This window comes from Aspergillus costaricaensis, assembly GCF_003184835.1.
Source record: "Aspergillus costaricaensis CBS 115574 unplaced genomic scaffold BO79scaffold_36, whole genome shotgun sequence".
Taxonomy (NCBI): Eukaryota; Fungi; Ascomycota; class Eurotiomycetes; order Eurotiales; family Aspergillaceae; genus Aspergillus; species Aspergillus costaricensis.
In genome coordinates, this window is record NW_020291836.1 from 309,682 (window position 1) to 325,114 (window position 15,433).

The window sequence follows — 15,433 nt, forward strand, 5'->3', positions numbered from 1 at the left end:
GATAGTCTAGTATCTAGATAAGAGGGATATCCTATTTCTGTTAGTAGTATTTTGATATTCCTTCGGTATGATTGCATTACGTACCCTGCATGGTCTGAACCAGGGCCACAGTGCCGTCGTAGAGTATTACCTGTTCCGCATTGTGCAACTCCATCATACCATATCCATGTATGAGTTACCCACCATCTACATCATCCACCACATACACTATGTAGCGGGCATCGGGCACAAGCACTAAACACGGCAAACCGAGCACTGTGTTATTCCCGAGCAAAGAGAAAACAAGAATCAGAATGAAACCGTTGAGTGGGCCGCGAAAGAACAATCCAAGTTGTCTGAATCAGAGGATATTACTGCTTTGGGCAATTTTGGAACGTAAATCGGATTTCGGCATTCTAGATTGGGAGTTATGCTCCGGTGTCATTGTTATTGGTTGGTATGGGCGATGGTACTAACTGTATTAGGTAATATGCAACGAGGGGCTGTTTTATGCTACTCATGAACTTAGTATTTGTGGAGGAAGAGGGTGGGATAAAAGGATTAGTGATGATGGTATTGTGCAGGGTTTGATGTACACTGCATAAGTAGATGATCATACGGATGTTGGGATACATATCTGTGTCATTATTGTAGTACTTTCTGACCAACCTCCCTATCTGAAGTTTCCACATGTACAGTGGTACCTGTTGAACGTTTATCCCTCCTGGTAATAATGATTGCGCGGCACTTGACGTCGACCATTGGCTGAGAGGATCTCTGATCCAGGGTTGAAGTTCGGATATAGATTAATCGATGGTGGATACTATTACTACCTCTCCCTCCTGAACCACAATCATAATGCAGCCATGTGGCAGCATATCTACCAACGATCATCTATCCCCTGCCCCATGCCAGTCAGAAGTAATAGACACAATCAATACACCTATACTAATACCTAGTAAAACAAGCACAAAATCCCTCACACCCTATATTCGGCCCCCATACTCCGCCACTACCCAAACACCTTCCATTCCACCAACCGCACCATCTCCCCCGTCTTAGGCGTAAACACCAACCGCAACGCCTCCGTCTTCACCTCATCCCAACTAACCGTCGTGATTCCATTCGCCACCGCCGAGCTATAATTTGCATTAGTCACCTCCTCCCACTCCCCTGTTGAGCCAGTGCTTTCGACTCGATAGCTCTTTGGCACATCATACCCCTGCGTACTATTCGCAAAGAACGCAATCTCGGCACTTGCTGTGCTTGTCGCATTTTCGAATTCCACCTGGTACCACACCTCCGTTCCATTGCCGATGGGACTATCCCACCCGTTTGCGACGTCCTCAATCCAATAGAACCAAACTCGTCCGTCGATAGCCGCGTGCACGTCGTCTGTGTCGGCGTCTGCCACAGATACACTACCCCGCGGATACTCGCTATCAGCGGCGAGTTGCACCGAGACGGCGATAGGACGGGAGATTTCCGGCGCAGAAGCGGAGCTTAACTCAACCGTGAGACGGGTGAGGGTTTTGCTAGTGGCCACTGTTTCGCCGTCGACCTCGACAACGAGACCTACCGTGCCGTATTGACTGCCCGTGGAGTCCCATTGCACGGCAACATCGTGACCGTGGTAGAGGATGCGCTCGGCGCGGAAGTAGCTCACTGCCGAGGCGTCCGCCTGAGGGTTTACTTCCAGAACATCATCCGCACGAGGTCGGATGCCCACGTAGCCCGAGAGAATAAGATCGACGAAGCCCGAGTGGAAGTAGTGCGGGGAGCGGGGCAAGCCGACGATAGGACTGCCCGTGTCGGAGTAGTAGTCTTCTTCGATGTCGAGGACCCCGCCGCGGGCGGGGTTGTAGTGTAGTTGGGCGTACTGACGGAGGATACTGGTGTAGTCTGCGGTGGTGATGACGCCTGTTGCAGCGGTTTTGGGGTAGTGGTCGAGGAGGTTGGCGAGGCCCGTCAGGACTTGCGTGGTTTGATAGGGCCAGGCGGGCCCGTTCCATTGGCATTCCGGGTTGGAGCCGTCGTAGCGATACTGGACCATGTAGTATTGGTAGCTGGGCTCGTTGGTGCGGAGGCCATGCTCGCCCGCTAGCTGCGAGGAATTGAGGATATGAGTCCATGCGTTGGCGTAGGTGGTGTTGTCGTCTGGAAGGTCGTGCGTCCAGGGGACGTAGCCGACGAGTTCGCGGCCGCGGATGAAGTCCCAGTAGGTGACGTACTCATTATCTTCCTCGTAGCGGTCGATGAAGTGCTCGAAGGTGCTGTTCCAGAGGTCGTCCTGGAGGCGGGTCTTGAGAGCGCTCGCCAGTTGGGTGTACTGCTCGCGTACGGCAGTGTCGCCAGTGAGATTGGCGATGTGAGCGATAGCCAGTGCGTTGGCGTATTGGTAGCTGTTGATGCTGGGTCGGAAGGCATATCCGCCTGTGAAGCCGTCTTCGCCGCCAGAGGCATCGATACTGGCGATGGTGTATTCGGTCGCATCGGTCAGAGGCTGGATCCAGTAAAGGTCCTTGGAGGTGTCGTACCCACCAACGCCGAGGGTGGTGGAGTTCCAGCCAGCGTAGACAGTCTGCATGGAAGAGAGCAGGGGAGTGGCATCATCGGCGACACCGTTGACTAGGTAGGCCTGCCAAACGCCGTCGGCCATGCATTCGGAGAATTGGTAGGGGTCGCCATTGGGACCGAAGAGGAAGGACGAGTAGTCGCTGGTGAAGCGACGGTCGCGACACCAGCGACCTTCGCGCAGATGGAAGTTGGAGGCATCTATCAGCAGGGCATAAGGTTCTTCCTGCCAGCTAACGTCGTTGAGGAACTCTGTCGTGATGTAGCCGTAGGAGCCAAGGTCGCGCTGATGGGCCCGGAATATGCTCCAGCGATAGTAGTAGACATCTTGGATGTCGGAAAGATCAGTCTCAAAGAGAGGGATTCGATCGCTATACCAAGGCGCATCGTTCCCAAAGTAATTGCTCAAGATGGAGTCGGCATCAAGGGCAGACGCGCCGAGCACGCCTGCTAGGGCGAGGACCTGCAGAGACCGCATGATGGTTGTGCGTCATGGTGAAGGGAAGTAAAGCGATCGTTGTACTCTTATTTGAATGAGAATCATAGCGCACTCTCCCCAGGGACAATCTCCGGTGGAGGAGAGGGGATCGTATTTAACCGCAGGGGATTCGGAGGGCATAGAATTCGCCGATTGGCGGGTATCGGCGATCAGGGGAGAATGTCTCGCAAACCACGCAATTAAGCTCATCAAGTCTCTCCTGCGGGGGTGGCTCGGACGTACAGTTCTTCAGACACCCCAGACGGGGTATTCCTGCATCTGCGAGTCATCATACCATTGCTATTCTGGGTGGGATGGTGGCATGAGAAGTTAGGGTGCATGATAAGGTAGGAGAGATTACGGGATACGGATTAGGATAGCAGCCCACGTATGTCTACAGGGAGTTTTGCAGCAGTCTCTGTATTATTCTGTCTTTTGGGAAATGTACGCAACTAAGAAATCGAGTGGATCTCCCACTCGAGCAAAAGGGAGGGTGAGGGAAGGCAAAAAAGAAATAGAAAAATGAATGCATCATCCGTGAATCGAACACGGGCCTCATCGATGGCAACGATGAATTCTACCACTAGACCAATGATGCCGGTAGATGTCAGATGGATGATGTCTTTAATAATTGAGTCATAACAGATTGATATATTTCATTTCGTGATCTTCCCCTCCTATACATCTCGGGCGAATGACAGAATTTGGAAACGCCATCTCACAACTATTTTCACACATAAGAGAAGTATCGAAACGTTGCAGTCTCTTGACTCCCACCAACTTTGCGCTCATATCCTTTGATCTTGGAAACAAATTCTACTGGGGGGACAAAGCCTGTTGTACTTCGTGGGTAACTCCCGTTTTCTTAGTACTCAATATGATTTCTACTCCCCATTGTAAACATAAAGTCAGTACCACTGGTATAATACTAGATGCGCGTAATTGAAGAGATAGAGGTATCTCTCTGACAGAGTGGGCTGTGAGATGAAGAGTTACTATCGCACTTCTATTCATTTCCACAGTACTACTAGTAGTATGAAAACAGATATTGGAAGTGCTGAAGGATGAGCTCCTCTTGACTCCAAGAGTCACGAGTATCATGCATACTAGTAGTGATTTCGCGCAATTGCATACGTTATGGGAGCTTGAGACGTTCCAAATTATGTCAGATTACAATGTAGCAGAGACAACCCCAAATATACACATAGAGTACAGGGCACACACCACTAGGTATTCCCCAAAATGCCATCATCCCAAGTCATATACCTAGCCGAGATGAGGAACCCAAGGATACTAAGCATCCAGTCACCAAAATTGGAATCAGCTAGGAATTTCTCCCTTCCACGCGCCCTCCAAACTGGACTTCTTCAACACCAACAGCGCTAAATCGCCCAAACTGCCCGCCGACAACAACTCCAAAACCTGCAAATGGCCCTTCAGCTCCTTTCCAATCCAGTTCCTCAACTCGATGGCATTCAACGAATCCAATCCAAAGGTCGCAATCGGGGTCGTTTGCGCATGCGCCTCCACCACTTCCCGGGGAAGCATAAGAATGTCACCCAACTTTTCGCGCAGACCGAGGGCTGTAACATCGAGGGCTTCTTGTAAGCTCGTGGCACAGCGGACTTGCTGGGTGATGGAGAGGGATTTGGTCAAGCCGCCGTGGGCTGTCGTATCAGCTCCTCCTTCTTCCTGCTTCACGGCCTCAACAAGATGGGTAAAGCGGGCGTCAGCAGCATAGTACGGAGTGGCGGAGGAGGAAGGCCAATGTACACCGGTGATGCATTGTTCAGGGAGTTCCTGGCCCTGCATCGCAAATTCAATAAGGGCTAGTACTTCAGCTTCTTGCATCGCGTTACCCGATGCCAGGTTCTTCATCACTTGTGCTTTTCTTTCTGCGTCGTCGGAGAGCACGCCGACGTCGCCTACTGCGGCAAGATCGAGAGATACCGCGGATAGACCCTTTTGGCGCCGGTATCGTGCCAAAGCATCCAGGAAACAGTTTCCGGCTGCGTAGGCGGCTTGACCGCGGTTGCCGATTATGCCAGAAACGGAGGAAAGCATGATGAAGAAGTCCAGTGGTTGCTGGAGAAGAGCATAGTGGAGGTTCCAGGCTGCTGCGACCTTGGGACGAAGCACAGCTTCCCAGTCTGAGAAGGTCATTTGTTCCATGAAAACGTCCTAGTTGCATAACTGTCAGAATTTCTTGGAAAGAAGGATGGTTGGAGGGGATAAGCGTACCTTGAGGACCATGGCTGCATGAATAACACCCCGGACTGGAGGTAGTTCTTCTTGCAGCTCTGAAATAAGTGCTTTAATCTGCGAGACTTCGGACACGTCACAACTTCTAACGTGGATCGATGCATTCATGGTTTGGCCTTCGCTGATGACCTTTTGGACTGCGTCCGTGACGACGCCACTGCGAGAGAGCAGGACAATATGTCTAGCTCCGCGTTGAACCATTCTCCGAGTGATCGATTGGCCAATGCCTCCGGTGCCACCGACAATAATGTACGTGGCATCCGATGCGAGAAGATCGGTGGGCGGCAGGGGATGCGTGGCCTTGACCTTCCCATTGATCCGATGGTCCACGACGACCTTGCCCGTCGTCTTTCCACTCTGTAACTTTCGAAGCACCGATTCCACCTCCGCGATGCCTACGGTCGTTACCGGATATACAGACGTCAGCCTTCCCTGTGCGAACATTCTCATGACAGACGTCAAAACACGGTTCAGAACTTTGCCCCTCTGATCCGCAACAAGCGTCAAGTCCAGAGAGGAGAACGTGCAGTTGTATTCAAATTTGGCCATCTCCAACCGAGTATTGGACGTAATATCCCGCTTTCCAATCTCAATGAATCGTCCAAAGGGAGCCAAGCAGTCCCACGTCTCGCGGAGAAAATCGCCTGCCAGCGAGTTCAAAATCACATCCACTCCGCGCCCGCCTGTGGCTTCACGGACACAGGGACCGAACTCAGTATCACGACTATAAAAGATGCGGCTTTCCGGAATGCAGTACCGATCTATTAGCAGCTGCTTCTTCTCCTCACTGCCTACCGTGGCATAGATCTCGGCTCCAATCAGCTGAGCCAGCTGGATCGCGGCCTGGCCGACGCCTCCCGCAGCTGCATGGATAAGGATGCTTTCCCCGGCTTCCATCTTAGCCATCTCAACAAGTCCACACTGAGCCGTGCTGTAAGTAACAGGGATTGAAGCGGCTAATTCAAAGCTCATTGAGTCCGGGATCACAGCTGCGCTGGTTGCCGGACACCGCGCGTACGTGCTGTACGCGCCGTGGGATATGGCACATACGCGGTCCCCTGGCTTGAGGGAGTCGACCTTGTCTCCGACGCGAGCCACAATGCCACTGCACTCAATACCCAAGTAAGGACTGGCGAGCTGACCCATGGCAATCACCACATCCTTGAAATTGGCTCCTGTACAAGCGACCTTGATCTCGATCTCATTGGGCCCGAGCGGCTGGGCAGGATCATCCGTCCAGTAAAGGGAGTCTAGGACCCCCAATGTACCGACAGCGATCTTAAGCCGACGGTTAGTCCCCTGTTCGAAGTCCTGCGCGTACGGAAGGGACGGATGTGTTTCTTGGAACACAGTATTGTTCAGCTCCGCATGCTCTACTAGACGAGGGACCATCAGACGTCCACCAACTTCAGTGAACTCGTAATCGGATAGAGGGGCTTCCTCCTCGTTATTGCTGACTGTCTGGCCAGTGCTGGTTGACGCCTTGAAGGCATCCAGTATCAGATGAGCCCGACCTGGGAAGTCTTGGCGAGAACTGGGATCGAGGTCAAGGCTGGCGACTGTATTTCCGGTTTCTGAACGCGCAGATCGTAGCAGGCCCTGAATAATGTTTAGCTCGGGGTGGTCGACAGCCATATATGCGCCGGAGGTCACCCAGAGGCAGTAGGAACATGTAACAAGAAGTCTTTGGACAAGATCGAAGGATTGTGGGGTCAGTGACTGCAGAATTGGAGTATCTAGCTCAGCCAGGCAGATGTATCGATGCTGGGATGAGACCTGGACGCGGGATAAGGGGGTGACCGTTGTTCTGTACCCCACGAAAGCCTCAATAGCTTTCATGAGAGAACCAATAAGCGGATCAGAGCTGGACCTTTCAGTGATGATGATGACGCTTAATTCATCTTCTGACGACACATGGCGGCTTCCACTAGATGTATTGTGACTGCCGTTCGCATGCACAAGGCCATTGCCATTAGTCTCGCCATGTCCATTAATCTCTGAAACATCTGGAGGGGTGCCGCTTGTTGCATATAAAGACGGCAGTGGCGTCCATTGGACAGTGTAGCACCACGGATACGGGCTGGAGTCGATCAGCATATCGCTGTTGATAGGGGTCATTCGGAACCCTTGGATAGTGAGAACGGGCTGCTCTGTGGACGCAGACGGAGACCATGCATCAATGGTATGATCCACGGGATGGGGACGGGAGGCGTCCGCCGGCAGCCCATTAACCAGGGCCTCCATCGTTTCTCCCGGTTGGGAAGGGAAATTGGCTGCAATATTGATCTCGCGTACAGAAGTCGGCATGAAAAGGCACGGAATGGTGGAAGAGTCCGCCCCCAAAGTGGAGAAGGATAACTGGAAGCATAGATCCAGGAATGCCGGGGACACAAGAGACGTGGTCTCATGGCCCGATGGCATGCTCTGCGCGGTGTTAGGGACTGTAAGCTTTCCCCACGCATACCTGCTGGCCCCGACGCCTGCTCCCCCAACGGTCACCCCGCTTTCTGAATCGAGTGAGAACGCGTCACTGTATCCGGCTCCGCGATTCTTTAGGTCTGTGTAGAAGCTCTCTAATGAGACAGGGCGGTGGTGAACCTGTTTAGCTTCCTCACGCCGCTTCAGGCTTGCATGAAACGGCCGGCGTTGGCTAACAGGGTTGGTGGTGGATGACTCCTGGCGCCTGATGCCCACAAGACCACGGCAATGCTCACTCCAACCCCGACCAGCTGCCCACGAGGCAACACGGAACTCGTCCCATTCGCTGGAGTAGGAGCGAGTGCCTTCCGTGAATGAGCTCAAAGAGAGCCAGGTCTCGTACTCGACGTGCTCCTCCAAGGTGAACGCCGAGGAGGCATGGAACTCTCGGAGTCGGTACCCGGCAATCTGGGACAGGGAGAGCCCTTTGAGCTGAGCCCGCTGAGATGCCGCCTCGACGGCCATGCTGATGTAGCCGGCCATTGGGAAAGTGGCCATAGATTGCATACGATGACCGCGGAGCCACGGCACGCTGTCTAGAGACACGGTATTGCGCCAGACGGGCTGTTCATCCTCGCGGGTAGAAGGTTCCAATCGCCCCAGCAGATCATGACGAAGGAAGCGTGGCTTTCTGTGGTTGATGGCGATGCGGCTCTCATGCCAGTAGGAGCGTTGAGACCAGGAATATGGTGTGAGGGACGGCAATACTGCTGGGACTGACTGATTCTGGTGAGTTTGGTTGACTTCCCGAAAAGCCAGCTGCTGGCCGGCCAAGAACAAGCGACCCGCGAGCCGCAGCGCGGCCTTGGTAGCGTGCTCGTTGCGGACGAGGGAGGCAAAGTACTGTGTGTGCGTATTCTGGATTCCCTGCAGTATCTGCTTGATCGGGCCCTGCAACGCGGCATGCGGGCCGATCTCGATGATGATGTCGGGCCTCGATTCGGCACACAGTTGGCCCAGCGCTGTTGAGAACTGAACCGGGTGTGTTAGATTATCCACCCAGTAAGATGGTCCCAGAGCCCCAGGCTGTTCGACCTTTTCACCTAGCAGCGAAGAGTAGAACTGGACACTCTCCTTTTTAGTGGACGGCGCGACCTGCTGGATGGCGCTGATATAGTCATCGGCGATCAGCTGCATGTGGGGAGAGTGATAGGCAACGTCGACATGGAGCTTGCGATGAAAGATCTGCCGCGCTTGCAGCTCCTTTGCGAGAAGGTCCATGGCAGTGGCATCTCCAGATGCCGTGGTAGACCGGGGTGAGTTCTCACAAGCGACAGTGATTCCCTCCCCCAGCTGCAGCTGCTTTATGATGTTGCGCACCTCATCAGCACTCTCTCCAACGGCCATCATGCAACCGTTCAACTCTGGGAATCGGACTCGGACTTGGGCAGCAAGTCGTCCCCGATAATATGCCAGGGCAATAGCCTCGCTTACGGATATAGCACCCGCCGCATACGCTGCCCCAATCTCTCCACTAGAGTGGCCGACAACCATCTTCGGCTGGAGGCCCCAGGAGGCCAGAAGATCCGTCAGAGCAAGCTGCACAGCGGTACAAACCACTTGAGATATCTGTGGCTGACTAACGCGAGACTCCGCTGCGTCACGCTTCAACTCTTCGAACAGGGAGAAGTCCGCGCCCAGGTCTTCCAATGCACGTGCTGCTTCCTCCATAGTGGCTGCAAAAGCAGGGTGGGTGTGGGTGAGTTCCATTCCCATGCGTGGCCATTGTGCCCCCTGTCCAGTGTACGCAAAGGCAATGGCGGGAGAAGAACCAGCTCCCAGCCTGACACGCTGAGGGACACTCGCCGGCCCGTTCAAAGTCTCGACGAGTTCGGCGGTAGATGAAGCGGTGACTGCAACGCGCCAGGGAAAGTGAGAGCGCCGCTCTCCCAGGGTATATGCTATGTCGCACACCAGGCGCCGTTCGAAGACGCCCGGGTGTTGTTCCAGGTAGAAATTAAGGTTCCTGGCGATGCGTTTTGCGGCCTCCTCATCATAGCCGCTAAGCACAAAAAGCCGGGGCGCATCGTGTGGGGAGCTGGGTGCCTGACCGCGCGAACGGGGAGGCCTTTCCAGTACGACATGGCAATTAGAGCCACCAAAGCTGAAGTTGTTGATACTGATGTATTTCTTGCCCTGGGGCCATGGGCGCAGACTGGTGGGCACCTTGATGTTCCATTGGTCCAGGGGTATGGCAGGGTTGGCGCGCTCAAAGTTAGCATTGGGGAGAATGAATCCGCGGTGAAGCATCAGGGAGGCCTTCATCACAGACACAATGCCGCTGGCATACTCGAGATGTCCAAAGTTGGATTTGACGGAGCCAAGGTATAGCGGTGCCCGCTTGGTGCGGCCATCCCCGAACACCCGATGGATGGCGCCAACTTCGATAGGATCGCCAACCTTGGTGCCGGTGCCGTGAGCCTCAACAAAGCCCGTATCATTTGGAGAGATGTTGGCGCGGGCGTAGACTTCTCGCATGAGCTGCTCTTGGGCCTCTCCATTGGGGGTTGTTATGCCTAGCGACGTTACATATCACCCGAAACATTTCTTCCAAAGAGTAAGTGACGTACCAACAGTCTGTCCATCATGATTCGCCCCAGTGCTCCTAATCACCGAATAAATCGGATCGTTGTCTTCCAGAGCCTGGTCCAAGGGTTTGAGGACCAGACAGCCCACTCCCTCACCGCATGCAAAGCCCGAGACGGCACGATCATCAAACGCAAATGTTTTGCCTTGCTCGTTGTATAACCTGCCAGAGTTTTGTGCTTGCGTCAGCATCTCGCGTATAGCTTTCCAAAGGGCCCATATATAGAGGGACGATTACCCCATCATAGACATTGAAACCATATCATCTGGCTGTAAACGAAGTTTAGTACCACCAACCAGAGCAGAATCCGCATCGCCAGATCGAATACTCTGCACTGCCAGGTGCAGGGCATAAAGACTGGACGAACAGGCCGTATCAATAGCCATACATGGACCACGGAGGTTAAAGAAATGTGAAATGCGAGCAGCCTGAATAGATTCCTGATTCCCCGTGGCGTCGAAAATGGGAACTGAGTCCAGGTTGCGAAAAGCACCGCGACGGTAGTCTGACGAACAAAGACCCGTGAAGACTCCCATCCGCGAGCCTGACATGGCTTGTTGTGGGAAACCGGCGTTCTCCAGCGCTTCATAGGCACACTCGAGAAGCAGTCGCTGTTGCGGATCTACGCTTACTGTCAGTTACAGGGACTGCTTAGGGTCCATCACCCTGGATAAGGAGGAATAGATGGGGTGTTATTTACCCATGCCAATGGCTTCTTGTTGCGTGATATGAAAGAACGGAGAGTCGAACAGGGAAACGTCTTCCTGAAGGAAGTACCCCCCCTCGGGATTGAAGCAGCCCTTTCGCTGGGGATCTGGGTGGTAGTAGGCCGCACTAGACATGCGATCTGAGGGGATTGGGCCCCAAGCGTCCCGACCGCGAGATATGAGAGTCCAGAAGTCATCAAGCGTACGGATCTGGCCTGGAAGGCGACAGGACATTCCCACAACCGCAATCGGTGCCAGGGAGCGGTTCGTAGTGGTCATAATGGCGGCAGGAGTAGGAAGGCAGAGGCTTGGGAGGTGACAAAAGGGCAAGAGAAGTCTAAGAACAGGCTTGCTCTAACGGACCCAGCTGTAGAGGGAGTCTTGCTATTTATATGTGTTCTCCAGCTCTTCCGGCGCAAAGGAACACCCTTCATACCTGACCGAGCCTGCCACATGATCGTGTTGGGCATTATTAGCTTTTGGCCTTTGCCTTCGTTCCTATTCCCTCTTTCTTCAGATTCTGGTGCAAGTTTAGCATGTACACGATGCTATCAGTTGTCGTCACTGCCCCACTTGCTGCTTGGGTCAGGCTGACTTCGTGCCCACGAGCAATAGACTTTGGCATATTGATAGATTACCGCTGTAACCGTGCGACACTAGAAGACGAGATCATTGTCTCTATCTCAAGAAATGGGGGCCCACTTTCGAGAGCTTGGATATACATCTTCCGATTAGTTTGAGGGTTGAGTTTGAATCTACATCTCAAGCAGTTTTGCCGGTGACTCGATAGGGATGGAGTGTGTTGCGTAAGAAAAAGTTTAATCGTGGAAAGGGGACGTACAATGGACCATAATAGAAGCCTCTGGATGTATGGATGTATAGACAGAGCTGAATGAAATTCCCGCACTCGCACCTATCGGATATGTTCATATGATGACTTTAGTCATATGCACATGAACTTGCTGTATATTGCAATAGAATCTTGCGTCATGGAGCTGCATTACTAGGTTTACTAGGTTACAGATGGACCTCGCGTGACTGAAGGATCCTGGGTTACACAAAATCTCCAATTGAACCATACTCTACCTTTACATCGGTTTTCTCTTGTACTCGAGGGCTGGCTTACGAAGAGATGATTAGCAATTGGTAAAGTAGCTTGGATGGTTGATTGCATGTCTTCCCTTTCCTCCTTTGATTATTAGTCGCTGATGGGAGTATATCGTGGGTGAGAGTCTCTCAAGATCTAAAGGTATCACAGAGAGTGAGATTGAATCATAGTCCAACTCTACCCAGACAAAGTGAAGCAGAATCTGGATAAGCAACAAATGAGTTGATAGTATGTGGGGATCCATCGATCGAGTGAGCGCCGTGCATGTTATCCAGTCTTCTTTATTACTGGTTAGCTGCTACTGTACAGTAAATAGTTTGACTAGCGTCATTTCAACCCCCGTTAGTTCTTTAGCTTTCTTCACTTTGTCCTTTTCCTTTTCTCGACTTCATTGAATAAAAGCCAAGACCATCTTGCAAAACACTCGTCGCCTCCATGTATTGCGTCCAATGCCAATATTGAACCCAAAGAGATGTTTGCCACGAGGTTATGAACCGGAATAAAGCCCTAGCTGGATAACCCTTCATGATAGGTACGTACCCAGTTAATTTTGTACGACACAACATTTTCAATTTAACTTTCCATTTTTTCTCCTCTTCCACTTCTCCCACTTCTTCTTCTTCCCTATTTTCAATAAAGAAGTACTAAGTAAAAGAAAAAAGAAAAAGATAAAGAAATGAGAAAGATAAAGAATAGAAATAGATAAAGAAAATAGATAAAAAAAAAATAGGAAGAGAGAGATCTGCGCTCCTCGTCAACCCGGAGTAAGTAATCGGCACTATCGACATAGATAGCCCGAATCCTAGTCGATAGATTCCATGGATCTACACCGTACACCATGGGTGATCTCCGGTGACGATTCATCAGCCAGGCCGAGAGGGAAAGTATTAGTTCCGTCAATTCCTCAACAATGACAATCTGACATCACATGTACTAATTAAGCTATATTCTGCATCTTCGCAAGTCCCAACACCCAAAATATCGGAATCTTATTCAATTGGAGTAGTACATCTCTACTATATCTGCCCCACCCCCCTCCTCTTCACATTTAGTTCTTCAACTTGTTCAACTTTGTCTAAAGGCCTATATCTCAACCTCAACTTCCCCCATCGGGCTCTCTTCTACTCACCTTCAATCAAAGGTAGTTTTCAGTATGACCATTCTCTGTCTGCACGGCGGTTTCGGCAGTGCCCAAAACTTCCAAGTCCAACTCGACCCTCTCACCAGCGTCTACAAAACCGTTCACCCCAATACTTCCTTCCACTACGTCGACGGCGGGCATTACGCCACACCACCGCCAGGATCCCAGGATTACTTTGGTCCGCCGCCTCATTACCGATGGATCGAGTACGATGGGATCGAGCGGTCCAGTGACGTGATGGAACGGATTCGTCAGCTGCCGAGAGGAGCCACGGCCGAAGATACAATGCGGGTACTGATGCATGAGCACGAGATGATGTCTGCAGAATGTGTGAGGCAGGCGTTGGATAGGCTGTTGGGGATACTGGATGAACATCCTGAGATAGACGTGCGTTCGGATCACTTCAGTCACCCTCATCCAACGTTAGTGATATTCAAATAGTACTAACAGAGTATATCTGGAAATGAACAGGGAGTCCTTGGCTTTTCAGAAGGTGCTACAGTCGCCGCTACTTTATTGCTCGAAGAGGAGCGACTTGTCCAGGAGGAGGGCCGGAAGAGACGGCTTAAGGTACGAATCTACGATATCATATTTGTATTCGTAGTACCTTTTCTCCTTCTTGGTCACACCAAGAGGTTCCAATATCGCTGCATGCTAACATATCTGCTGGGTTGTAGTACGGGGTTTTTATAGCCGGCTGGCCTCCCCTCCGCATAGTAGGGGATCGGGTAACAGGCTGTCTGGCGGATGAATCTGAAGACATGATTACAGCCCCGACGTGTCATATCATCGGGGCTAATGACCCTTACCTAGATGGCAACATGGCATTGTTTGGGATTTGCGATCCAGATACGGCCATCATGTTTGATCATGGCAAGGGCCATACCATCCCGCGGGATGTCGCGACGATGAAGGAGGCGGTAGAGGTCATTGAAGAGACAAGGAGGAAGGGGATTGAGGCAGGGAATGTGTACTGACTTTGTTTGGTCATTTACTGTAGTTTAGATCAGAGATATTGCTCCATGCAACTAAAGATGGAGTAGGCTGTCCTGATTATTCCAACGTTCTTGTACTGTCATTATAACTAGTATCATTTCTCTTCATTTAGTACAAGGTAGTGAGAGAGATAGAGAGAGAGAGAGAGAGAGAGAGAGAGAGGCATTTGTTCATTCACAGGCATACAACGTGAGGACCAAGGCAGCTTATGGAACCCTAAATATATGGATAATTTAGGATCGAGGGTAAAGAGGTCGGTTTTGCTGGGAAGAGGAGTTGAGATGTCATTTTGTCGGTGGATATGTTCGTTCTGTGCATGCATGCTGCATGCCAAATTTAAACCCACTTCCACGAATCTCAAGCCGTTGCGCTTTTCTGTCTCAGCAATTCTTCGATATGATTCAAGGTCAAGATGCAGCTAATCATACATTATTCATTCGACATATATCAGATCTATAGCCCCACGGGCTGTTAGCATGTCGATGAAAACCCCAACGAGAGACACCTAGTCAAGGGATTCTGGCAATGATTAATCATACAATCCAGGTACATTTGCATCTCGCTGCCTTTCGGAGGCTTTTGAGGCGCATTTTGTGGTGTATAACCTCGGATGCGATCAACACATCATGCAGGAACTAGGAGTTAGTGGCTGGGTTAGGCAACTACCTAGCTGGTATCTGTATGCTGGTATAAATAATCCCTACTGTATTGTAGAGATATCCTGTAGAGGGCTATTGATTTTCTCCGGGTGTGTAGGTCCCCAGGTTGCCAGGTCGTACGTATTTTTGGTTCTTACCAGTATGGGACCTAGTTATTACTAATACTAACTATCGGAAAAACTAAACTGTAAAAATACACTGTCTCACCAGGTGGTAAACCTGGTGAGGTCTTGTATTATACAAAATTTTAATTAAATTTTATTAAAAGATTTGATAATTACTAGTTAAGATTAAAAAAATAATTGAAATTACAACCTGGGGAATTCTGGTTATATATTACTGTATATATATCGGGTATTATTTATTCCATTTCTATTTTTATATATATATAAATTTATTTATTTAAAATATATTAATAAAATATAAAATTAATAGTTACTAATATCTACTAGAAATGATTAGAT

The 15,433-nt window shown here is 51.0% G+C and overlaps 3 protein-coding genes and 1 non-coding gene across 4 annotated transcripts; 1 reads left to right on the forward strand and 3 right to left on the reverse strand.

Annotated features, from left to right (window-relative positions):
* Positions 1–936: 936 nt before the first annotated feature.
* BO79DRAFT_202076 (six-hairpin glycosidase) lies at positions 937–3,031 on the reverse strand (the record flags this gene model as incomplete). Its single annotated transcript, XM_025681628.1, has 1 exon — positions 937–3,031. One exon carries the CDS (start codon positions 3,029–3,031, stop codon positions 992–994), a length of 2,040 nt encoding a protein of 679 aa, XP_025535767.1. The 3' UTR covers positions 937–991.
* Positions 3,032–3,558: 527 nt separating this feature from the next.
* Positions 3,559–3,629, reverse strand: BO79DRAFT_t231. Its single transcript has one exon. It is a non-coding gene; the product is annotated as a tRNA-Gly (tRNA).
* A 690-nt stretch (positions 3,630–4,319) lies between these two features.
* BO79DRAFT_274375 (type I polyketide synthase) lies at positions 4,320–11,344 on the reverse strand (the record flags this gene model as incomplete). The annotated part of the gene is made up of 6 exons (XM_025687594.1): positions 4,320–5,212; positions 5,273–8,514; positions 8,557–10,287; positions 10,342–10,520; positions 10,596–10,980; positions 11,059–11,344. 6 exons carry the CDS (start codon positions 11,342–11,344, stop codon positions 4,352–4,354), a joined length of 6,684 nt encoding a protein of 2,227 aa, XP_025535768.1. The 3' UTR covers positions 4,320–4,351.
* A 1,982-nt stretch (positions 11,345–13,326) lies between these two features.
* Positions 13,327–14,291, forward strand: BO79DRAFT_157378 (uncharacterized protein; the record flags this gene model as incomplete). The annotated part of the gene is made up of 3 exons (XM_025678863.1): positions 13,327–13,701; positions 13,786–13,884; positions 13,992–14,291. 3 exons carry the CDS (start codon positions 13,327–13,329, stop codon positions 14,289–14,291), a joined length of 774 nt encoding a protein of 257 aa, XP_025535769.1.
* Between the last annotated feature and the right edge of the window lie 1,142 nt (positions 14,292–15,433).